This window comes from Cynara cardunculus (genome assembly GCF_001531365.2).
Source record: "Cynara cardunculus var. scolymus isolate 2C chromosome LG 12, CcrdV1, whole genome shotgun sequence".
Lineage (NCBI taxonomy): Eukaryota > Viridiplantae > Streptophyta > Magnoliopsida > Asterales > Asteraceae > Cynara > Cynara cardunculus.
The window spans coordinates 11,081,963-11,104,776 of NC_037539.1; the positions used below are offsets into that span (position 1 = coordinate 11,081,963).

At 36.6% G+C, this 22,814-nt stretch overlaps 1 protein-coding gene across 1 annotated transcript; it reads right to left on the minus strand.

Moving 5' to 3' along the window:
• Positions 1-1,260: 1,260 nt before the first annotated feature.
• Positions 1,261-22,644, minus strand: LOC112522504 (ultraviolet-B receptor UVR8). Its single transcript, XM_025131680.1, has 6 exons — positions 22,164-22,644; positions 6,515-6,654; positions 5,502-5,696; positions 3,154-3,282; positions 2,905-3,060; positions 1,261-1,858 (listed from the first exon to the last, which is right to left on the minus strand). The coding sequence occupies exons 1-6, from the start codon at positions 22,637-22,639 to the stop codon at positions 1,650-1,652; spliced, it is 1,305 nt and encodes a 434-aa protein (XP_024987448.1). The 5' UTR covers positions 22,640-22,644; the 3' UTR covers positions 1,261-1,649.
• Between the last annotated feature and the right edge of the window lie 170 nt (positions 22,645-22,814).

Here is a 22,814-nt window from a genome sequence, read left to right on the forward strand (position 1 = left end):
GTTAGAACTCAATGATTATCTTAATTATATTTTAGATTTTTTAATATTTAAAATGAGTTGTTTATCCTGTATTTGATTATATTTATCTGCAATTAGTTACACRAATTCAGATATGTAGCTTTAATAAGTTGTACTTACACACAATCTACTTGTAATCTTGAGTTTCAAGTAATATGCATTAATAAACAGTACTTTACGTATAAAAAATGGTTTTTAAGAGTTTTTGTCAAATGCTTTATAATATAGTATAGATTATAGATTAAAACAAAATGATATAACTATTTAATTTGGATAATTACATCAAATCACAATCGAATTCCATATCAATTTAAGTAAAAAATTAACTTTTAGTGCAATTTCCGGTTTTTTAAGGTTAATATCCAATTTTATCAATTTCATAATTTTAATAAATGGTTAAATTATGATGAATTTTATTTGGTTTTAATTTTTTTTTTCTTAATTCGATTTGATATCAACAATGAAAATATAACAAAAACATTATAAAGATTTAATCATTAACTGTATTTAACTTTTAATATAATCTCAAAATACTCATATATAAAGAAGAAATACAAAAAGAAACTTGGATTGAAGTATACAAAAACAAGTCATTCAATAGAGTCGGGCAACGAACAGAACAACCGTTTAACGATGGTGGACGATAAATACTAGAGTTTACATGTTGGTATCGTGTTATAGAATAACTGAGAGAAAACAACAATACAACATACATAAGGAATATGTAATTCTCATTAATTATAAACCCTTTAATAGAGATAAGTTATAAGTAGATAACTACGAGATATTTCAGTTCTAATCTAATTCTTGTATCTTTATCTCTATCTTTATTGTCATATTCCTTAAAAAAAATTGTTTTATTTGATATAAAATGAGTTCATTCCCTGAAGCCCAAATTTTCATTTCAAGTTAAACAAAAAGACGAAAAATTTCCATTTTCATTCCAACTCGCTTTGCGAGCCGACTAATCACAGGGCGACCATCTGCTTTGCAGATAGCTCGAAGTCACCGCATTTGAGCATCCATGGCCACAAGGGGATTTTTATTCCTCTTTGGATTTGAACTTAAAACCTCCTGATACTTTTGACCTTTAAAGTCAAGCTCAAACCAATCAGACACCACCCGTGTGGTTCTTTTAACTCTTTTTTTAAAACAATAAATTTAAAAAAGTTTTTTTTTTCACTCTAAAAGAAAATATCAAAAGTTAAAGTAAAATGATTAAAATTGTAGAAAGAATGCTAATATATAAGATGATTGTTTTACAACAATGTAACAAGTATGATGATTCAAAGTCACATTTACTCCCATGTATAATCCAAAAAACATAGAACCAAATGTCAAAGGGATTAGCAAAATCACTCCTCTCCCACTAGCACTTGACCATTTTCCAGTTGCTCCTGAAAATAGGGCTAACTGCAAAAATGATAGTTTAAAAGTGGCATCGACAACCCGAATGCGGAAATAACATGCCCTGAGGAGTGACAAGCTCCGTTTCAAATAACGAGTACACCCAAGATATTATATTTCCGAAAAGGCGTAGAAGAAAGAGCTAACAAAATGTAAACGTTCTTGAGTTGATCATTTTGCGTCATTGGCCGAGCTTTAAGTGAATTGCATGAACATAATAATACTTAGGGCTCTGGATTTGAATCACTTGACCTCGAAACCAAGCAAAGAGCATGTGAGGCGCCGATGGCCACCGAAAGAACCTTGTGGGAACCCAAACCATCATCGTCCATAAGGAATTTAACCTCGATTGGAAAAGGTTGTATCTCGGGCACACCAGGAACCCCTAATTGACCATCTTTTGCATTTCCCCACATGTACAACTGACCTTTATCTGTATATGCCAAGAAATATGATGCTGGTCACTTTACACGCAGCAAAATCAATCTTTAGATTTTGGAGACCAAATAGACAGAATAAACAAGTTGGCAGAATTTACAGCTAATCTTCATTTCATCAACCATAACCTTCTTTTTATACCATTGTGCTTGGCTTTTTATTGCAAACTAGCCCTCGTTCTTCCCCCAAGATACAATAAAAAAGCAATCTGATTTGCAATAAATGCAAAATGGATCAAAATGCAACAAAGTTTGGGTTGGTTCCTATTTAGTTTAACGAAGAACCTTTTTACTGAATCGATGTAATAAAGTTTCAGAATTGCATATTTGACCAGCAACTAGATGCTCTTGTAACATTTGATGATGTAGATACCTATTTACCAGAAGTTTACGGAAGGTTACAGTGAAGTGAATGATAAGCTTGATCCACATCATGAAATGTGACAAAATCAGCAGGTTACTGGTCAAAATGATTACAAAATAGAAAATTTTGGAACTTTGTTAACAGTCATTAAGAAAAAGATTATCTGTTACACTATGTAGCAAGTAGCAACTAAGGCAAACTTCGTTGTAGTTTGATGCATTTTCCCCATTTGCAATAATAAGTAATTTGACAAACAATGGAAGTATGAATCCAAAAAACCATCATACTCGGCACCTTCTGTCCAATTAGCTCATCTTTGCGAAGTCTAGTGGTTTTTCCCATTTCTCGAGAACAATGATTTTTTGCAACAAAAAAGTCAATTGCTATGGTTCCAGAAGCCAACTAACTCTAATCTTATCTGGTGATAAACCATTCACCATATCCTCTAAGAGTTTCAATCAATATTAAGGTGACTACTGTCTTTTAGAACTTTGGTTTGTTGTTTTGCTGTTTTTGTATCATTTGCTATGTTAATTATTAAACTAAATTAAATGCTGGTATAGACTGCCACCTTGATCTAAAACTTCCAAAGTTATTAGTTAAGCAATTGACAAACTTCTATGTTATATCTATTTCCCAAGGACAGTGAAATGTGGTAGAGGATGCAGCATAGTTTACCAGTTACAGCAGCGGATGAAGAACCTCCACAAGCAATATAGACAATTTTCTCAGAAGCTAGAGACTCGATAACCAATGGAACAGGTTGATTTTGAGTAGTAAAGTGCCCCAACTGTCCATGTCCACCATAGCCCCAAGAAAGTACTCGGCCTTCATCTTTCAAAGAAAACAGAAATAATATCAGTGTTATACAACGGAAGTTGCAATTCTGTTATAGATAAAAATTGGATAACTTTGCATTTCTCATACCAGTTAAAGCAAGAGAGTGATATCCACCACTTGCTATTTGAACAATATGAACACCATCCAGACCAGGAATAGGTTGAGGCTTCCAACCACCCACTCTATTACCTCTTCCAAGCTCATTGTTTGAATTTGCTGCATAAAAAACACCAGCCAGAGGGTTGAAGTATGATATCATTCTAGTTGGCATGCAAACAAGACCATATGGTTAAACTGACTCCTAAAGGTGAATTTTAATTTTTAAAGTTGAAAATTACTAATCTTACAAATGGCAACAGTTAAAAGAAAAGAACAAAAATAACAATGACATGTCCAAAGTCTGATAATTCCCAAACCCACGAAACTTTTAAAGTTTGGTAAAATTGCAATTAATGTAAATGAGGGGTTCTCTTCTTTACAAATGAATGTGATGCATAACATGGTAATATTTAACACTTTTACTCATTTAGTAACTTTCTTTTTTAGCAAAGAAATTATTTTTGTAAATAAAGCAAATTTACAAAAAGCAAGACCAAATCGGAAGTTGATGGTAGCCACATGAAATTGTAAGTGTTCTAAGAGATGGATGCCCTACAGAGAAAAAAAGACGGCGGTTCTAAAATGGTTATGTATGGTAAACTTATGTTGTATTGACTCCCTACCTTGGTTCAAGCCTCGCTTGGTTGCTAAAGGGTACTCTCAGGCTTATGTTATTTTCTACGAAGAGACCGTCTATCATGTGGCTAAGATGTCTTCTGTTCGCATCTATATGGCTCTAGCTGCTTTTCATCACTAGCCTCTACATAAATGGATATCAAGAATGCTTTCTCAATGGTGTTCTTGAGGAGATGGTATATATAGATTAGCTTCCTGTACTTGATGTCTATTGGGGGGCTTCCAAAGTTTGCCACCTATGCCATTTGTTATATAAGCTAAAGCAATTGCCCTAGCTTGGACGACTCTATGAGGTTCTTAATTCAGAGTGATCACAATTATTCAGTATTATTATGCCACTGACAAGCTAGACGAATTACTCTTGTTGTATCTATATTAACAAGCGCAAGGCTTTTAGTGGGGATCATTTCTAGGTTATTGACTTGGGGCATCTCTGCTATTTCCTGCAAATTAAGGCATCTAGTCTATACCAATGAATATTCTTATCTCAAAGGACGTATGTCCTAGACGTCATTCCAAGATGCAGGTTGCTTTCCTACTGGGAAAACTTCTTCTAGAACATATGTAGAGGCCTTTAGATACCTCAAGATAACCCATTCTTCCTAACTGGTCTCCTGTATCTTTGGGATATCTAAAGGCTTTACTGAGTATGAAATATCTAGGTTGGATAGCTCATTCTCTTGAGGTATCTAAAGGCCTCTCGAGAATTAGCCAAGTAACCAACGCCATTTTCATATTAATGTCTCCACTGAGGAAGGTGTCGGGTAGATAAATGGATTCTCTAAAGGGGTAGCATGTCCCTTATCTGGGAGATATACTACAAGGTATTGTGTGCTTGTAAGCGGTAATCTTGTTTGATGGAAGAATAAAAAACGATACACAATTTTTACGTTCCAGTAGAGTTAAGAGTCCTGAGTCATGGATGGGTGTCACCGGTTTCTCCGTGAGCTTCATGCTCTTGCACATTACCTACAGACGCTCTGTTCTGAGAGTAAGTCACCTATCCACACAGCTATGAATCAAGACTTCCATGAGAGAACAGAACACAAAGGTTGTCTGTCACCGTGTCAAAGATAATAATGTTGGGACTTCAACAGATCCTCCACCTATAAATCCCATACTCAGGCCCTGTTTGCTAGCAGCTTAATGAGCTTAATGGGACTCGCAACTTATTTGGTTAGCTATAGATGACTGTTTGGTAGTGGCTTAATAATATAGAAAGTGGCTTATTTAGTAAGCTTCCAGAGGGGAGCTTTATGCATAAAGCCAAGTTTTTTCAAAACCTGTCCCTCCCAAATAAAAACACATGCTCCTTCCATTTATGAAGAAACTCTCCCAAACAAAAATCTAAGCAGATCTATACAGACAGACTAATCCACACAGACAGCTTTATCCATACAAGATTTAATGGATAACCAACCAAACAGCCCCTTGGTTGATATTTAACTAAACTTCTGTGAGAAGATCGACAATATCTGTAGCATGTCGAGCATGATTAATATTTTTACCCCAACTTGAAGAATGTTAGTTATATTAGCCGCCAATTAGGGTCCATTGAGTATAATCTGTATGGAGTGAGATTAAGGGATTAGTTTACTTGTACAGATGCTCATTTTTCATCAATGAAAAAGACACTTTACAACCCTAATTGTTTCAACATCCATTAGATAGATATGCAGAAAGCATTGCCAATTTCTTACCACCCCAATTCCACAATTGGCCATCATTGGTAATCACTGTTGTGAAAAACCCACCACATGCAACTGAAACCACAGGCACGGGTAATGCTTTTACTTTGGAAGGTATGCTAAGTCCACCAGCTTCATTTGGACCACGACTAGGACCAAGGCCAAGTCTGCCTTCCCCTTCATCTCGTCCCCAAGTATAAAGCTGACCTACATTGAACGCGTAAACAAGATAAAATATTATCGCAAACAAGTTGAGTCAATTAGGTTATCATATATCCCCTAATGTGATGAAAGACTCATAACCTTTAAAGGATTTCAAAAAAAAAATAGCAAAAGCAAAAATAACAACTTTCATGTTACAACTTTTTAACTTTTTGAGGGTGCATCTTGCCAAATAATTAGTGTGTTTATTGACACATTTTCATCATGAGTCAAGAGCCAATTTACATGCCAAATTGTGTTTCAAAAATTGCATCAATGGAAGGTCATATGTTTAATTGTGAAGTGCATGAGTAGAAAACTGGAGTCTAATCAGTGGAATAATTTGTACATTGTTGAAGGAAATCTACTTGAACATGCACACACACCCACCCACCCAAATCCCAATGACACAACTTTAAGTTAAAATTTTCCCTTATGGCTCCAATTATAACATGCACACAATCGTATTGAGACGAAAATGGCCAAAAATTCCAAGGCAAAAAACAGGTTGCATCATGCAAGCACCAATGCCACCTAACCAGAAATTCATGTTATAGAATACAGTAACGCAACGCATCCATGAAAACAAAAAAAAAAACTTGTCCATGCTAATTCTTTACCAACCTTTAGACACTATCAATGATTGAATAAATAAAGTAAAATAATGGAATAGGTTAGAAACAAAGAAAGATTATAATAACAATAACAAACCACACATATGAATATGTAAACACAAACTTCATATGATTCTTACTAACCGAGGAAGCTCAAGCCAATATCAGAAACTATTTGTTCATACAATATGTCAGAAAAAGAAACCACACCTGCTTCAGTGATAGCAGCAGTATGTGTGCCACTAGTTGCAATTTGAGTAATCCGTCCCTCCCAACTGCCTTCTACTTTTTTTGGAGAGAGTTCTCTAGTATAAACAGAATGGCCAAGAGCACCAAACCCACCATAACCCCTGTAAACTTCATTATAAATAGCAAAAAGAACATCAATTTTGATGGAAACGGTAACATACTAAATTCATATGAGAAAATGCTCTTGCACAAAGGATGACACCTGTCATATCTCCAAACCACGAAAAAAAAATGATACAATTTTCTTAGCCACTACAAAATCCAACAAAAATAAATAATCTCCAAGTAAATTAGATATTGTTTTCAGCAAGATTAAAATGGAAGTCATGTCCTATAAATGACATTTTGGCCCTACATAGAGAATTGGTTTCACTATCAGTATTGACTTTTGGTAATAGAATTTAGGGCAAATCTAGCAAGTTAGAATTCATGAATAGTGACTTGATACAATTACAAGCTTAGAAGTATAGCTGGTGCATTATGGTTGCACCAAAGCACACTGCAGCGTATTCGCACCCGGTGAGACATTATGGTTCAACAGACGTTAGCCTAAAATCTTTACCCTTTATGACCATCATATGTTTTATTTATTGTGGGATCATGCTTTTTGTGCATCTATCTCAAAAGATGGGACAATACTGTCATTGGTGCGCCTTAAAATTTTTCAGGAGGTCAAAAGTCATGTACCTTTTACTTTTTCGTACATGTTTTGATGTATTCTGAAGCTACTAAATTTTGGGTGACAAATTCAAAAGTAGAGTAAATATTTTTTTCTTCTATTCAATCTTATCTTGAGTCAGTGGCTTGAACGAACAATGAAGAAGGTATATTAAATTTTGTTATAAATGCCGTGACTAATTGCAATTAATTGTTAAACATATGGTTATCGATTGTAATGATATGGTTCTGACTGAGAAACTAATTTGATGTTACTTGAAAGATTTATAATTGAATTAAGTTGTTGTTCAAATATCAACTGGAACAAAGTAATATTCTGTCACAGAAATGGAGTCCTTTACACCAAAATCTAAGCCATGCACGATGTTTTTCAGGTCAAAATCTTAACCTAGACAAGACAAATAGTACAATTGTCTAAAATCTAACAATGTTATATTCAAGTTTGTGTAACATCTAATAAGATCATGTGATGCAATTGAGAGCAAGATTTTGAAGTATGGTGGTTGCAGCAGAAGTTGCAATAATGATCAAGGTTAAAGACTTCACATGTGAAGATTACTATTATTTTACTATTGGTCACCTTAAAGATTACACATAGCTAAAGAATCTGCTAATGCAATATTCTTGACATTCATGATTTTAGTCTGGCTGCATTACATATGTGTTCATATACCATCAAGAAGTAGATTTATATTATTTTCTGAATTGCAGCAGCTTTTTAGACGGGAACCTATTATCTATAAATTCACTCTTACATATAATGTTCTGTTGGTATACACACGGTCTTAAATTATTTTTCATGGTTCGTTTGCGAAAATCAGCCGACTTTCATCTTGTATAATGGAAGGTTTTCTTGACCTTAGGTAGATATTGTCTTCTAGAGGTCTTTTGTGGTGACAACGGAGCTAAGTAGTGGCCTAGTAAAAATATCACTCTTCACACAATTACACTACAAACATGTTCACATATACATGAATGTTCTCCACCCAAATAAAAATCAAGCAAATGTTAAATAATCAAACGCCCCCAATTCTATAACGGCTTCTTGCTTCTGGTACTTTTGTACCCATTTTTTCTCGTCCAACCATTAAGTCTGGCTCGCTACCCTTTCTTTTGCTTTAAAGCTACTAATGTAGTAATGTTGTTTATCCTTTTGCTCATTTTCTCCACTTTGTCCTAACTGCATGCGACTATAGTTTTATGAATTGATTGCATACAACACTTTGGATTCGTCCTACATGTAAATAGGAGTGTTTAGGGTATGGAGGCATGTTTATGTGTGGTGGATCCAGGTCTGGAGCTAACATTTATTGTATGATTATACAAAAAAATTGTGCGAGAATTATCAGGTTTTATTATGTGAGCAAATAAAAGAGATGATTTCATGATCTAGAATTTTGATAGTTTTCAAGAGAATAAATAGTCTGGTGTGATGTTATATGGAGCCGTCGCCACATTATTGTTATTATTCTTGTGAATACATAGTACACATATGTAGTTGGATTTAAAATATATTCTCCCGGTTATGTGTCAAGAAGTCTCTTATTTACTTCTTGTTACTTGTTTGTGAAAACGATTTTATCATAATCTATACTGTTAAGATAGCATCAGGTTAGAATTTGCTCATATATAGAGGGTCTTAGTTCTCCGCTCGTCTCTTTGATTACTTTGATCGAGACACAAGTAAGGATAAGATAGTTCTTCTCTCGTCCTTTTGATTACTTGACTCTAAGGATAATATAGTTCTTTGCTCGTCTATTTGATTACTTTTGACAGGATAGTGGTCCAGATGGAGGAAGAGGTAGAGGGATGTCAAAGGGTCAAACAAGAAAGAATTTTCCACCATCACATAATGGCATAGGAAAGAAGGGTCTAGATGATATTTAATTACTTCACACTGATACTTTAAAAAGGGAGGTAGATATAATCCGGATGGATTGTAGATATCGTTAAATCTCACCCTCTCATATAACAGTAAATTCATTGATAAATACGAGAGTGATACCTTCTCCACTTGCACATATTCTGCTGTTGAACATCCTTTCTTGTTTAACCATTTGACCCTCTACCTATTCCTTTATCTGGACCACTATCCTGTCCAAAGTAATCAAAGAGACGAGCAGAGAACTATCTTATCCTTAGTGTCAAGTGATCAAAAAGACGAGCGGAAAACTATCTTATCCTTTGTGTCTTGATACTAAGTAGAAACACAAATATACTTATACTTTCTTGTCTTGGTCAAAGTAACCAAAAAGATGAGCGGAGAACTAAGGCACTCTATATATAAGCAGTTCTACAGAGAAGTAACTAAGAGGCTTTTTCACACATAAATGGGAGAACATATTTTGGGTCCAAGTACACATACGTACATGGGTGTATGCACAAGAATAATAAGAATGATGTGGGACGGCTCCACGGGAGTAGTTTGTTCTCTTCAAAACTGCCAAAATTCTAGAGCATGAAATCCTATCTTTTGTTTGCTCATGTACTAAAGTCTATTAATTCTCGCACAAATTTGTGTATAATCATACCATAAACAATAGCGCTGAACTCAAATCAACTACACATAAACATTCACCCATACCCTAAAAGCTCTCATTTACATGGAGGAATCCATCAATTAATCCAAAATCTTATATGCAATTGTGGAAAATCTGCTTTGTTGTTATCTCTAAGATACGTTTAGGCTTATTTTTTGGGAGTTTCTTAGGAGGATAATGCTGGTCTTTTTCCCTTAGATAAAGGGATGGTAGTTTCAGTCTTACAACTATAAATATTGTGCTTCTCTGTGGTTCGAGATATAATAAAAAGGGAGATAAATTATTCCTTTCTCTTATTCATAACTTCTACATGGTATCAAAGCTCTGATTGATCTCTCCATCCTCAAGCCATCTACAATCAGTGACTAAATACATTAAGACAACCATGGTGAGCGAAACCAAGAGTGGCACTTCAGGTACAACCCATAACCAATACTCTATGTCCAAAACAAGACCCATCCTCTTTGAAAAATGGGATTATTCCAATCACCGGTCACAAACTCATTGGCCACACGGTCGCACTCTATGATGATCTTTATAAGCGGTAAAGGGAAAGAAGACTATCTAACAGGAGCAGCAATAGCGCCGACGAGGATAGTCAGAATTATCGGACATGGAAGACAGAGAACATGGTAATGTCATGGCTATTGAACTAAATGACGAACGAAACTGGTGATAATTTCATGTGCTACAAGACAGCCAAGGAGATATAGGAGGCAGCCCGAGACACATAATCCAACAAAGACAATGCCTCGGCAATCTTTGAAATCAAAGGAGAATTACATGATCTTCGCCAAGATGAACGGACCATCACAGGATATTTCAATGTATTAGCCCGCTACTGGCAACAATTAGATGTCCTGGATGATGTATCTTGGAGTTGTGCAGGTGACCGAAAACATTATAGAGAGATCCAAGGAAAAGAACGGGTATACAAGTTCTTACTTGGGTTAAACCAAAACCTTAATGAGGTTCGAGGAAGAATTCTGAATTGTAAGCTATTACCAAGCATTGTTTGAAAAAACGTAAAAGGCGTGCGCCTCAAAACGCGCCTTGAGGCGAGAATTTCGTTTGGGAGGCGGTGCCTCCTTCTCCTCTGATGGGGTATACGTGTTAAATGTGTAAGACGGTGGTCAAAGGGTGAGACAGTGATATGAATCATGGGCGCACTCTCTGTTAAATAGAGTCATGTGGATCTATTTTTTTTATTTAAGTACAAAGTGGTGTCCAACTGTCCATAAGTTAAACATCAGCAGCACTGATTTTTAAGTGCTTTATTCCTTCTCATCTCAAACAATCATAAACATACATGTACATAATTTTTTTCTTCTCCACTCAGTCCTGGAATACAATAGTTATATATATATATATATACTTTTTTTTCTTTTCCCAATTAGTGTTAGAATCAAACAGTATGGACTTGTAACATATATACTATCCAGTGTATATTAGTATTATATACATATGTTCTAAATTTATTTCTGTTTCCTGCTTCGTGAACATACATATATTCTGAATTATTTCAAACTTATATATATAGATAGATATGCTGTTTTATGTACATATCTGTTTATACATATATCGTACAATCTGTTTATATATATATATTCTGTATAAGCTGTTCTCTATATATTTATATATTATAATTATAATATATAAATATATATTTTGATTTATGTACATATTTTTGACTTATAACAAGTAGTTTTATTGAATTATGGGCTTTATAGTTTACTTATTTGGCATGGAACTATAAAATTATGTTTTTTTACAAGTGTTAGGATTTATGAATTTTATTCTTTTAATTTTTGGGGCTTACGCCTTGACCGCCTCGAGGCGCGTTTTCATTCTTTAAAACCTTGGTTACAAGCTCTTAAGTTAAGTAAAACTAGTAAAACATAAAGCTAACATAGAGGGTCACAATATGTCAAGCAGTGTGCCTAGGGGAGAAGATTGTGATGCTTACACAAAGTTCTCATGTAATGTTTCAATCTCGGGATGATCAGGGAATCTGGTGACAAGCTTTAATGGAGAACGGGCAGATCTGCCAGGAATCAGATTTGTGAGATGCCAGTTATATCAACACAGAAAAATAAGGGAAACTATAACATTGCAGAATAATTGACGTGAACAGAGAATATCTAAAGACCTGTAAACGTTCCACTTTCCTGACTTCAGTTCTTCAGGAAGAACAGCACTATATCTCTGATCTGGAGAATGCATGAACAAATCAGCAAAACATGGTAAATAATAAAACAATAACAAGGGAAAAACAAGGCGATATCTAGATGCTAGCCCTCCCCTCCCCCCTTCCCTTTTACCTATGAAAGGAACTACCAAAGAAGAACAAAATTACACAAAGAAGAAAATCTTAGAAGGTTGCAAAAAGAGCTGCTAAAGCTTTCAAAACTGTTTCATTCCCGGAATATCACATCAGATCAATCTCGACCTTGCCATATATGTTTCTCTGGCAAGCTAGACAGAAGATTAAAGAATCCCCAATCACCAGCATCCACCCTCCATTCCTCTCTCTCTCTCTCTCTCTCNTCTGTACAAATTATATATAAATATATATATTTAGATTTATGTACATATCTTACTTATAACAAGTAGTTTTATTGAATTATAGGCTTTACAATTCACTTATTTGGTATGGAAATATATAATTATGTTTTTTACAAGTGTTATTACTCAAATCTGGTAATTGTTGTGTCATTCCTTTCTAAAAGAGATTACAATATATATAAGATCAAGAAACCCTAAAGGGGAAATACTAACACTACTATATAGAAAGGTAAACCAAACTTTGCTATATTTAACACTCCTCCTCAAGTTGGAGCAAAAATGTTAATCATGCCCAACTTGTTACAACAAATAAAATCTATTTGAGTTTTCTGCAATGGCTTCGTGAGAATGTCTGCAACCTGGTGTTCAGTCTTGATGTGTACCGTTGGATCGATGAAGGGTCTGTCCGTGTTCCCACAACAAGGTCTCTAATGAGATGACAATCAACTTCAATGTGTTTGGTCGTCTCATGGAATACTTGATTCTTGGCTATGTGAATGGCTGACTGGTTATCACAATACAATCTCATTAAGTCCTTTGTCATTACTCCAAGCTCTCTTAGGAGTCTCCTTACCACATGACACATCTGTCATGGCTCTGTATTCTGATTCGGCACTTGATCGGGAGACAATATGTTGTTTCTTGCTTTTCCAAGAAACTAGATTTCCTCCTACGGATACACAGTACCTGTAGTTGATCTCCTGAAAATGGGACATCCAGCCCAATGTGCATCTGAGAAACCAAATATTCTACCATCTCCTTCTTCAGTAAAAGCACCCACTCGACAATGGCCCTGATCTGAATAGAGTATCCCTAAGCCTGGTGTAGCCTTGAGATACCTCAAAGCGCAAAGTGTTGTCATACCAATGACCTGTATAAGGATCGGACATGAACCGGCTCAAGACGCTAATCGAGAATGAAATATCTGGTCGAGTAACTGTCAAATAGTTCAATTTTCCAACCAAATCTCCTGTCTCTCTCTCTAGATCCTTCATAGAACTTCCATCATCCTAAAGAAGCTTCCCTGTAGCGAGCATCAGACTGTCCACTGGTTTACATCCCAATAGACCACATTCGGTAAGCATATCAACAACATATTCCCGTTGAGACAGAAGAATCCCTTGTGAAGATCGAGATACTTCTATCCCAAGGAAGTAACGAAGCCGTCCAAGATCATTAACTTGAAATTGAGTCTGTGGAAATTCTTTTACTTCTAAAATTTCGGTGCTATCATATCTGGTAATGACAATGTCATCTACATAGACCTCCAGTATGATGGGTCGATCTTCATGGTGTCTAAGAAACACTGAATAATCCTGGGAACTACGATCATACCAAATGCATGGAGAACATCTGAAAATCATCCAAACCATGCTCTAGGAGATTGTTTAAGACCATACAATGAAAGTCGCAATCGGCATACTTTTGTAACCTCCTCCTCAATAACAAAGCCAGGTGGTTGTTCCATGTACACCTCCTCCTCAAGAATGCCATTAAGAAATGCGTTCTTGACATCCAACTGATGAAGTGACCAATGATTGATCACAGCAACAGCGATACAAATGCGAACTGACGGCATTTTAGCCACCGGGGAAAATGTCTCGTCATAATCAACCCCATAAGCTTGAGAATAACCCTTTGCAACTAATCGGGCTTTCAAGCGATGCATTGAACCATCAGAATTAACTTTCACTGTGAAAACCCACTTACAACCCACTTTACGGTTTCTACGAGGAAGTTGTTCCAAATCCCATATATGATTCTTCTGTAAGGCATCCATCTCTTCTTGCATTGCCTTAAACCATCCTGGGTGATTAAGGGCCTTAGTCACATTTATGGGAACAATGTGGCTATCAATGCCTGTGGTCAAGGCACGACTCTGGAGAAAGGTGAAAGTAGGCAAGGTAATCATGAATGAGATATCGAGTGCGAGTTTGTGTGCCTTTTTGGAAGGCAATGAGAATATCAGGGAGATAAGCACCAGGCGGATCATAAGGCTCAGTATGTAGTGGTAGGGATGTATCATTGACTGGGTCGGACGAAACATCAGTGGCCGATGATAAGTGTGTATCAGGTGGTGGAATGGGAGACGTACCAGAAACATCATGCACAGGTAGGCACTCGTGGGTCTCAGACACTTGTCGTTGGAGCTATTGAACATACACATTAGTGAAACGAGTATCAGTTTGAACTGTTGGAATAATGAGATTTGGTGTCACCATTGAAGGCTATAAGACGCTAGGATCAAAAGAATCTGAAAGATCAGAAACAAGATTTGTTGACTCGGAAGTGCTTGTTATAGACCATAGAAGGGACTTGATTCATTGAATGTGACATCCGCAGAGGTAAAATACCTATGCAGGGTAGGACTATAACAACGATAGCCTTTTTGAACACGGGAATACCCAAGGAACACACACTTGATAGCACGTGCAACAAGTTTGTTATGTCCCAGACGATGATCATGAACATAACAAACACAACCGAAGATTTTAGGAGCTAGAGGAAAAGAAGTGCCTTTTATAAATAGGATGGAGAAAGGTATCTTTCCTTTAAGGACAGAAGAGGGCATACGGTTAATTAGATAATTAGTTGTAAGAACCGCATCGCCCCAAAAACTTTGTGGAACATTATAATGAATCATCATAGTGCGAGTTACATCCAACAAATAGCGGTTCTTTGTTTCAGCAATGCCATTCTATTGGGGTGTATAGGCACACGATGATTGATGATTTATAATACCATGCTCAAACAAATAACTTGTAAAATCAAAGAAAAAATATTCCATTACATTATCAGACCTCACAGTTTTAATGGAGACATCAAATTGGGTTTTGACATAAGCATAAAATTCACAAAAGATCGAAAATATTTCATTACGTGACTTTAATAAGTAAACTCATGTCGCACGAGAAAGAGTCATCAAAAAACGTAACAAACTAGTTAAATCCATTAGCATGTTATGGGACAAGGTCCCATACATCCGAGTGAATTAACTGAAATAAAGCGGTAACACTACTCGACTCTCTAGGGGGATAAGGACAACAGAATATGTTTACCCAACTGACATGACTCACAAACTAACTCTTTAACAGATGACAAATCTGGTTGCAATTGTTTCTGAACAGCCAAAGAGGGGTGGCCTAACCGATAGTGAGCCTCCCTGATACTAGAATCACAAAGATGTGATGCTGCAGATCGCAACCCAGACAAACGATAGAGACCTTGAGATTCAAACCCTGTGCCAATCAGCCGGTTTGTCCCCAAATCCTGAAAGACACAATGTGTTGAAAAAAGGTTACTGAACAACTATGCATTTTTGTAATTTGGCTAACAGATATTAGATTATCTGGAAAGGTGGGAATATAAAGAATATATGATAGGTTTAGATTTGACAAGTTGCTAGTGGATCCTATGCCCATAATTTGGCACGAGGATCCATTAGCAAGTCGAATCGAAGTCTGGGGTATATCAGTATTGAGATTGGATATAAGGTCTTTGTTCCCAGTCATATGATATGTGGCTCCCAAATCAATAATCCAAGATGGTGAGCATGCTGAAAAATAGGCAGAAGATATACTTGATTGTGTTGTACTAGCATGAGGAGTAAATGAAACCTGGCTAGGACCATGCTGGAATCGAGAGACATCTTCATCATGGAAAGTGCTAGTGGGGGTGGTATTATCTGTAGATGCTACCTGGGCTCGAAAAGAACGAGGTGGCGGTTGAGATCCGGGACCAGAAGTAGAACGATATGGACAGTTATACTTGGTGTGCCCAAAACTCCTTACAATAAAAGCATTGGATCTTCTTCTTATACCCTTCCTTTCCAATGTTTTTGGTACTTGAAGAGGCAAAAGCAGATACATCAGTCTCGGATGGCTGCGATGAAGTATGACTTGAGTACATTTCTCTGGCAAGATGATACGTTGATGCCAATGACTGAGATGTTGAGTGACTCAGTAGTTGAGGACGAGCACTGGAATATTTGGCAGACAATCCCGAAATGAACGTAATCACATCCATTTTTGCTAACTGCTCCTCCTAAACTTTAACATCAAGAGTGACAAGGAAAAGAACTCGAAGCTCTTCTGATAGCTTTGATAGTCTAATATAGTACTCAGTTGAGATCGAAGTCACCTTGCTCGCATCTGAAATAAGAACCGAACACGGAATAAGTATGAGACAAATTGGCTGAGAAGGAAGACTCCTAGTGGATCCACATCTTCTTTGTGGTAGGATAATTCTAAGAATAGATCATTCCTTTGGGAAAAAATAGCGGGTGCAGGTTTCTTTTTTTAGATAAACAATATTTCTTGATTTTGTTAGACAATGTGTGGTTGGTAAACAATGATCGCCCAGGGCTTAAGGGGCATGATGACTTGACGTCATCCTCACCTTCCTCCGGCTTATCACCGTGTCTATTTGAAAATAGCTAGAATACATTTACCCCTATACCATTTTCTGTAATACTTAGGACTTGTGGTTCCATTGCATTCCATAGAGCCATTCGGATACCACTATCGTTCAGTTTCCATTCCCGGGTTTTAGGATTCGGAGGGTCGTTGCTCAAATAATCATCTTTGTCCAAACTTTTGAGACCAATTTGAACAAACATACTCCTTTGAGCCCAATTTGTAGAGTTAAGTTTGACCAGAATCTTTAACACAACAGAAAAATTGATTATACCCGGAATGGTAAAGTCACTAGAGAGGTCACACCCTGAGTTTTGTCTGTAGGTGCCATTAGTGAGCTTGTTATATATAAAAAGGAAAGGATGGAATTGATTCCCTCACAATGTTGGTTTTCTTAGATGTATAAAAAGGCTGAAATCCTTTCTCATTGGCTTGTTCACAAGTCAAGTTCTGGAAAAACAAATGAGAAAGGGAAAAGAAAGGTACCAAAGGGGAGTCTTCAGCCTTCAGGTGTTATCCCAACAGCCATACCACAACAGCTGAGAAATGGTTTCTAGAAACTCAGGACGGTAGTGCCGGCATTAGCAACGGTGGCAGAGGGCGGCGGCAGGCGTGGAGATGGTGGATCAAGATGGCCAACATCGGCAGCTGTTTCAGGCAACGGCTAGGGTTTAGGCGAGTTCCGGCGACGACAACGGCTAGGGTTTAGGCGAGTTCCGATGACGGCGATGGCTAGGGTTTAGGCGAGTTCCGGCGACGGTGGCTAGGGTTACAGCGACATGTAGCATTCCATCAGCTCTGATACCATGTTATTACTCAAATCTGGTAATTGTTGTGTCATTCCTTTCTAAAAGAGATTACAATATATATATAAAATCAAGAAACCTAAAAGGGGAAATACTAACACAACTATATAGAAAGGTAAACCAAACTTTGTAATAATTAACAAGTGTTATGAATTTATGAATTGTATTATTTTAATTTTTGGGGCTTACGCCTTGACTGCCTCGAGACTTACGCCTCACGTACCTAACAGGAAAAAGCCTCAAGGCTCGTTTCCGTTCTTTAAAACCTTGTTACCAAGTGTTAGAGGAGCCTTCTTGGAGGTCCGTCGAGAATAAACTCGCAGGAAAGTGATGTTGGGATCTGTGAACAATCAACTAACTACTGAAGGTTCTGATCTAGCAACTAGAAAGGGCAACAATGGTTCTAGAACATCACAAGGCAGCTTCCGCAACTATGATTCATCAATGAACTGTGGTCAACAATTAGGTAATCATCCTTGGTGTGACCATTGCAAGATCCCGGGTCACACAAAGGACATTTGCTGGAAAATACATGTAAAACCTCCAGGGAGGCAACCATCTAGATCGTCAGGTCATGTTGCAACAACTGAAAGCACCCCTTTTAATCAGGAACAAATAGAATCCTTGCATCGAATGCTCCAAGTCACAATCCAATAGCAATAAGGGGATATGGTACCGTACGGCTGCCATTGCTCAGAATGATCATGTGCCAAATGCCCTTAATGCAAAGTTGAATACCAAGGAATGGATCGTGGAGTCTAGAGCCATAGACCATATGACTGGGAACATCAACTTACTTGATAAACTCCAACCTAACAAGTCACAATCCAATAGCAATCAGGGGAAATGGTACGGTACAGCTGCCATTGCTCAGAATGATCATGTGCCAAATGCCCTTAATGCAAAGTTGAATACCAGGGAATGGATCGTGGATTCTAGAGCCACAGACCATATAACTGGGAACATCAACTTACTTGATAAACTCCAACCAAACAAGACTGGGCCAGAGTTCGAACTGCTGATGGATTACTATCAAATATAAAGTGTATAGGTTCGATTACTATCTCAAACGACATTACTCTCAACTTTGTGCTTTATGTCCTTAACCTTACCTATAATTAATATCTATTATTAAACTCATGAAGGATCTCGATTGTACCACTAAGATGTCTTCTACTTTGTGCGAATTTCAGAACTCAGTCTCTGGGAGGATGTTGGCAGTGCTAAATTGCATGGGAACCTCTTCCTATTGAAGACAGAGTCTATGGTAACACCACCAAGAAACCCAACTAGTGCAGAAGCAGAATTTAGAGCGAAGCGTCATGGAATCTGTGAAGGAATATGGCTAATATTGAAAGAGTTGGCAATACTACTACTGATCCAATGAAACTATACAACAACAACAAGGCAGCGATTGATATAGCAAGGAACCCTATGCATCACGAGAGAACAAAACCTGTGCAGTAGATCAACACTTCATCAAAGAAAAATTAGAAGCAAGAGAACACGAGCTGGAACTTTTACCATCAAAACAGCAAACTGCAGACATCCTTATAAAGGCGCTGCCAAGACAAGGATTTGAAGAACTAAGATCCAAGCTGGGTATGATTAACATTCACATCCCAGCTTGAGGGAGAGTGTGGAGAATCTGTTTTGTTGTTATATCTAACATAGGTTTAGGCTTATTCTTTGAGAGTTTGTTAGGAGAATAATGCTGGTTTATTTTTTTTCTTTGAATAAAGGGCTGGTAGTTTCAGTCCTACAACTATAAATATTGTGCTTCTCTATAGTTCGAGATAAAATAAAAAGGAGGTAAATTATTCCTATCTCTTATTCATAACTTCTACAACAAGCAATACATAAAACCATAGTCACATGCATTTAGGACAAAGTGGAGAAAAATGCAAAAGAATAAGCAAAATTAGTAGCTTAAAAGCAAAAGAAAAAGGAAGAATTAGCAAAATTAGTGGGATGAAGAAAAGATGATTTTAAAAGTACCAAAAGCAAGAAGCAATAACATAATTAATAGCGTCTGATTCATAGCCTTTGCTTTTTTTTGGGTAGGGGGTGGAATATTTCTAAAATTTCATGTAAATATGAATATGTGTATAGTGTAAAGAGTGATATTGTTATTAACCCACTACTTGCATCGTTGTCACCCCAAAAAACCTCTGAAAGACCACATCCACCAAATGCCAACAAAAAAACCTTCCACTACACAAGATGGAAGTCAAGTGACTTTTGCAAACATAGTCCATTAAAAAAATAATTTAGATCGTGCGTATACCAACGAACATAGATATGTAAGAGTGAATCTAGAGTTGATACTGCTTGTTTGAGTTTTCTTTAGTCCCAAAATACTTTATCAATGGGCCAACATTACCATCATAACTAATCCCCGACATCACCATCATAAACTTCTTAATAAGTGTGTCAACCAAACACCAAAGATTTATTTGCGTTTTTCTATAAAATAGACATACGTCATTGACATCTTTAAAAAAGGATCAAGTACAACAACTTATTATATTTATTAAACTTCACTTGCATCTTAAAAACCAAGAAGCTAATAAGATCATCATCCTTATCCCTTCATACCCTCGATTTACAACTATCATATAGACAGTAGGGAGTTACAAATTTCTTGTTGGCATTTAAATCCAAAAAGTCTGCTTGTTGCTCCAGAAAACTTTCTGACAGTTATAAATTTTCTTCTCTGTTTTAAAGGCAAAAATGTATAGTCACATGGACCTACTACTGATCACAAGCATTTGATGAGTGGAAATTCTATTAAGGAAATGACTAATAGTCTTTTTGACCAACCACATGAACACATTAAAGATTGCTCGCCCTCTCTACAATCAACTATATGATATGAAGAACATATCACTATGAAACATACCAGCATTTGCAAGTTGCAACAGATGTTCTTTTTATCATTTAACAATGTTTACCAGTTGGCATCCCACAAATTGGGAAGCATTAACAAGCAACCACATTATCAAAAGGCTTCTTATATTTGTTTGACAGATAAGATTTTTTTCTTACACAATATAATAAACAATTTTCGGATGTGGTTTCTTATATTTGTTTGGTGGAACATTAATTTACAATTATCTTACTTTGTTAATAGTGTGGAAAATGGAGATGCAAAATGTTGTCGAAAAGTTGTTAAATGGTAATAAGGCACTTCTAGCAATAGGTGACATATTTTGTATCATATGCAAATGTATTACTCATATCATGAATTTGACTAAATATGTGGATTAGAAATGGTAAATGGGTCAAGGAAGTATGCTATACAAACTCAAAGTAGCATTGATCATTCTACAACAACTTAACTTATATAAGATCTTCCCCCAAAAAGCACATTCCATTAGATGTTTAGCCCAATTGAATTCTTATAAATCAAGTGCAAAATGTTAGTTCTACCACGCATTTGAATGAATTCAATAATGACGATAATATTTAGTTGCCATAAGGTGGGAGGATATATGAAGAAAATTTGTCAATATATGTGTGCTCTTTGAAGCAACAAAAAGACTTTCCAGGTAGAAATAGCCCCTATGCTAAAAGCTTATATTATCCATTCATAAGTTAAACAATGGAGGATTTCATTAGCTTTATGACCTTAAGATGCAACTTTGATGAGCATCATAATAGGTATAGTAAGTTCCTAGTAGATGTTATTGTGCTTGATAGTTGTTCCAAGATGTTAGTAATTATTTATTACTTATTAGGTTAATGTATTATCATCTTGCAAAAGACTTTATGGTAGGAATGAAAGTGATAGTTCAAAAGTTTGTGCTTATATTTCTCTAGGCCTTATCAAATCTCTAGTTGCATTGCAATTATGTAATTACTTTAGAAAATTTAGAAAATTAATTCATATGAATTGGATGAGATTTTAAATACTATATCTCATAAGGATTGACATCTTGAATTAATGGGGAAACAAAACGCTGCAATACCCACTACAACAATGGCAAGAACTATCTTGGTGATTCATGGTTGCTTCCAAATCATCTAGTTGAGTGAGTAGAATATTTATAGCTTGGCGCTTGAATGTTCTGATGTGCCAAACAGCAACTATAAGGCAGGAGGTTGAGAGTATTCTAACAAGATTGATACTTTAGTTTATGTTAAGGTCTTGCGTTTAAACCCATTTCTCATCACCATTTATTGGGTTGCATCTTCATCTACACAATTAATAACAAATTATGAATGGTATGATTGAAACAAAAGGACCATGAGCACTTCTTATTGAATTTACCTCATTTTTTAGAATTAGTATCCCCTCTTAGGGTCTCACATATGCTAGACTTGAACCATTCCTCCGCTATATATATTGAAACCCCCCTTCTTGTCTCCTCAACGGCTCATTTGGAGAGTAATCTATGATCTCACAAGGTATCAAAGCCAAGGTCTACCACTATAGAGAATCGACAATATAATTTAATGTTGGCATGTGTTTACTAGAACAATAACGATATACGAATTCAATTTCAATCTTAATTCATTTAGTTTATACTAGTTTGTATCATATAAGCTTCTCAAGTTTATATTATATCAAAAAATGCATAAAGTTATTGATGAAATAACTGACCATGAGAACACTTGACCAATCGAATCCAGCGCAATGGAGTGAAGCCCACCGAGAGCAATACTCCGAACTGATTTCAAAAAACTCACAGTCGGACGGAAAACAGTATTTTCATGACCAAACCCGAGACGACCACCGTCGCCTTTTCCCCAAATCCATAATTTCCCATCAATTAGCAGAGCAGAATGGAATAATCCACAGGCAATGCCAACTTCCAGTTGGTCTTCATTGATCTTGCCACACGTGGTCGATGAAGGTAGACAGTAAGAAAGAGGAGGGAGAAGGAGTGATGATATGGGAGAGGGATATAGTTGGGATTCTTCTTTGCCATTACCGAGTTGGCCTGAAGATCCTCGCCCCCATGAGAGTAGCTGGAGCGTAACGGCATCGTCGGAGGAGGTGGTGGTGGTAGAGTTGTATAAAATTGGGAGCTTGGTGGTGACGGTGGTTAGTGTACGGCGGAATTGGCGGAGGGCCATTTTCCTGTTCCGTTTGAGGTTTTGCCAAGGTTTTCGTTGGGGTTTACTTCTACAAATTTGGTTCATGTGGATTGGTAGTTTTTACGAAAATGATCCCTAAACTTTGTTTCATTACAGATTAGGACTATTTGTATATTATTTGTAACAGATTGGTCCCTCACCCGTAACGGTTCTT

What these genes read in the sequence shown, in the direction of transcription:
- LOC112522504 (XM_025131680.1), bottom strand. Translation starts at nt 22,639, where the DNA reads ATGGCCCTCCGCCAATTCCGCCGTACACTAACCACCGTCACCACCAAG. An exon ending in ATTGGTCAAGTGTTCTCATG is followed by an intron (nt 6,655 to 22,163) that starts GTCAGTTATTTC and finishes TGAAGTTTACAG; the next exon opens with GGGTTATGGTGGGTTTGGTG. An exon ending in TGCTGCTATCACTGAAGCAG is followed by an intron (nt 5,697 to 6,514) that starts GTGTGGTTTCTT and finishes CGTTCAATGTAG; the next exon opens with GTCAGCTTTATACTTGGGGA.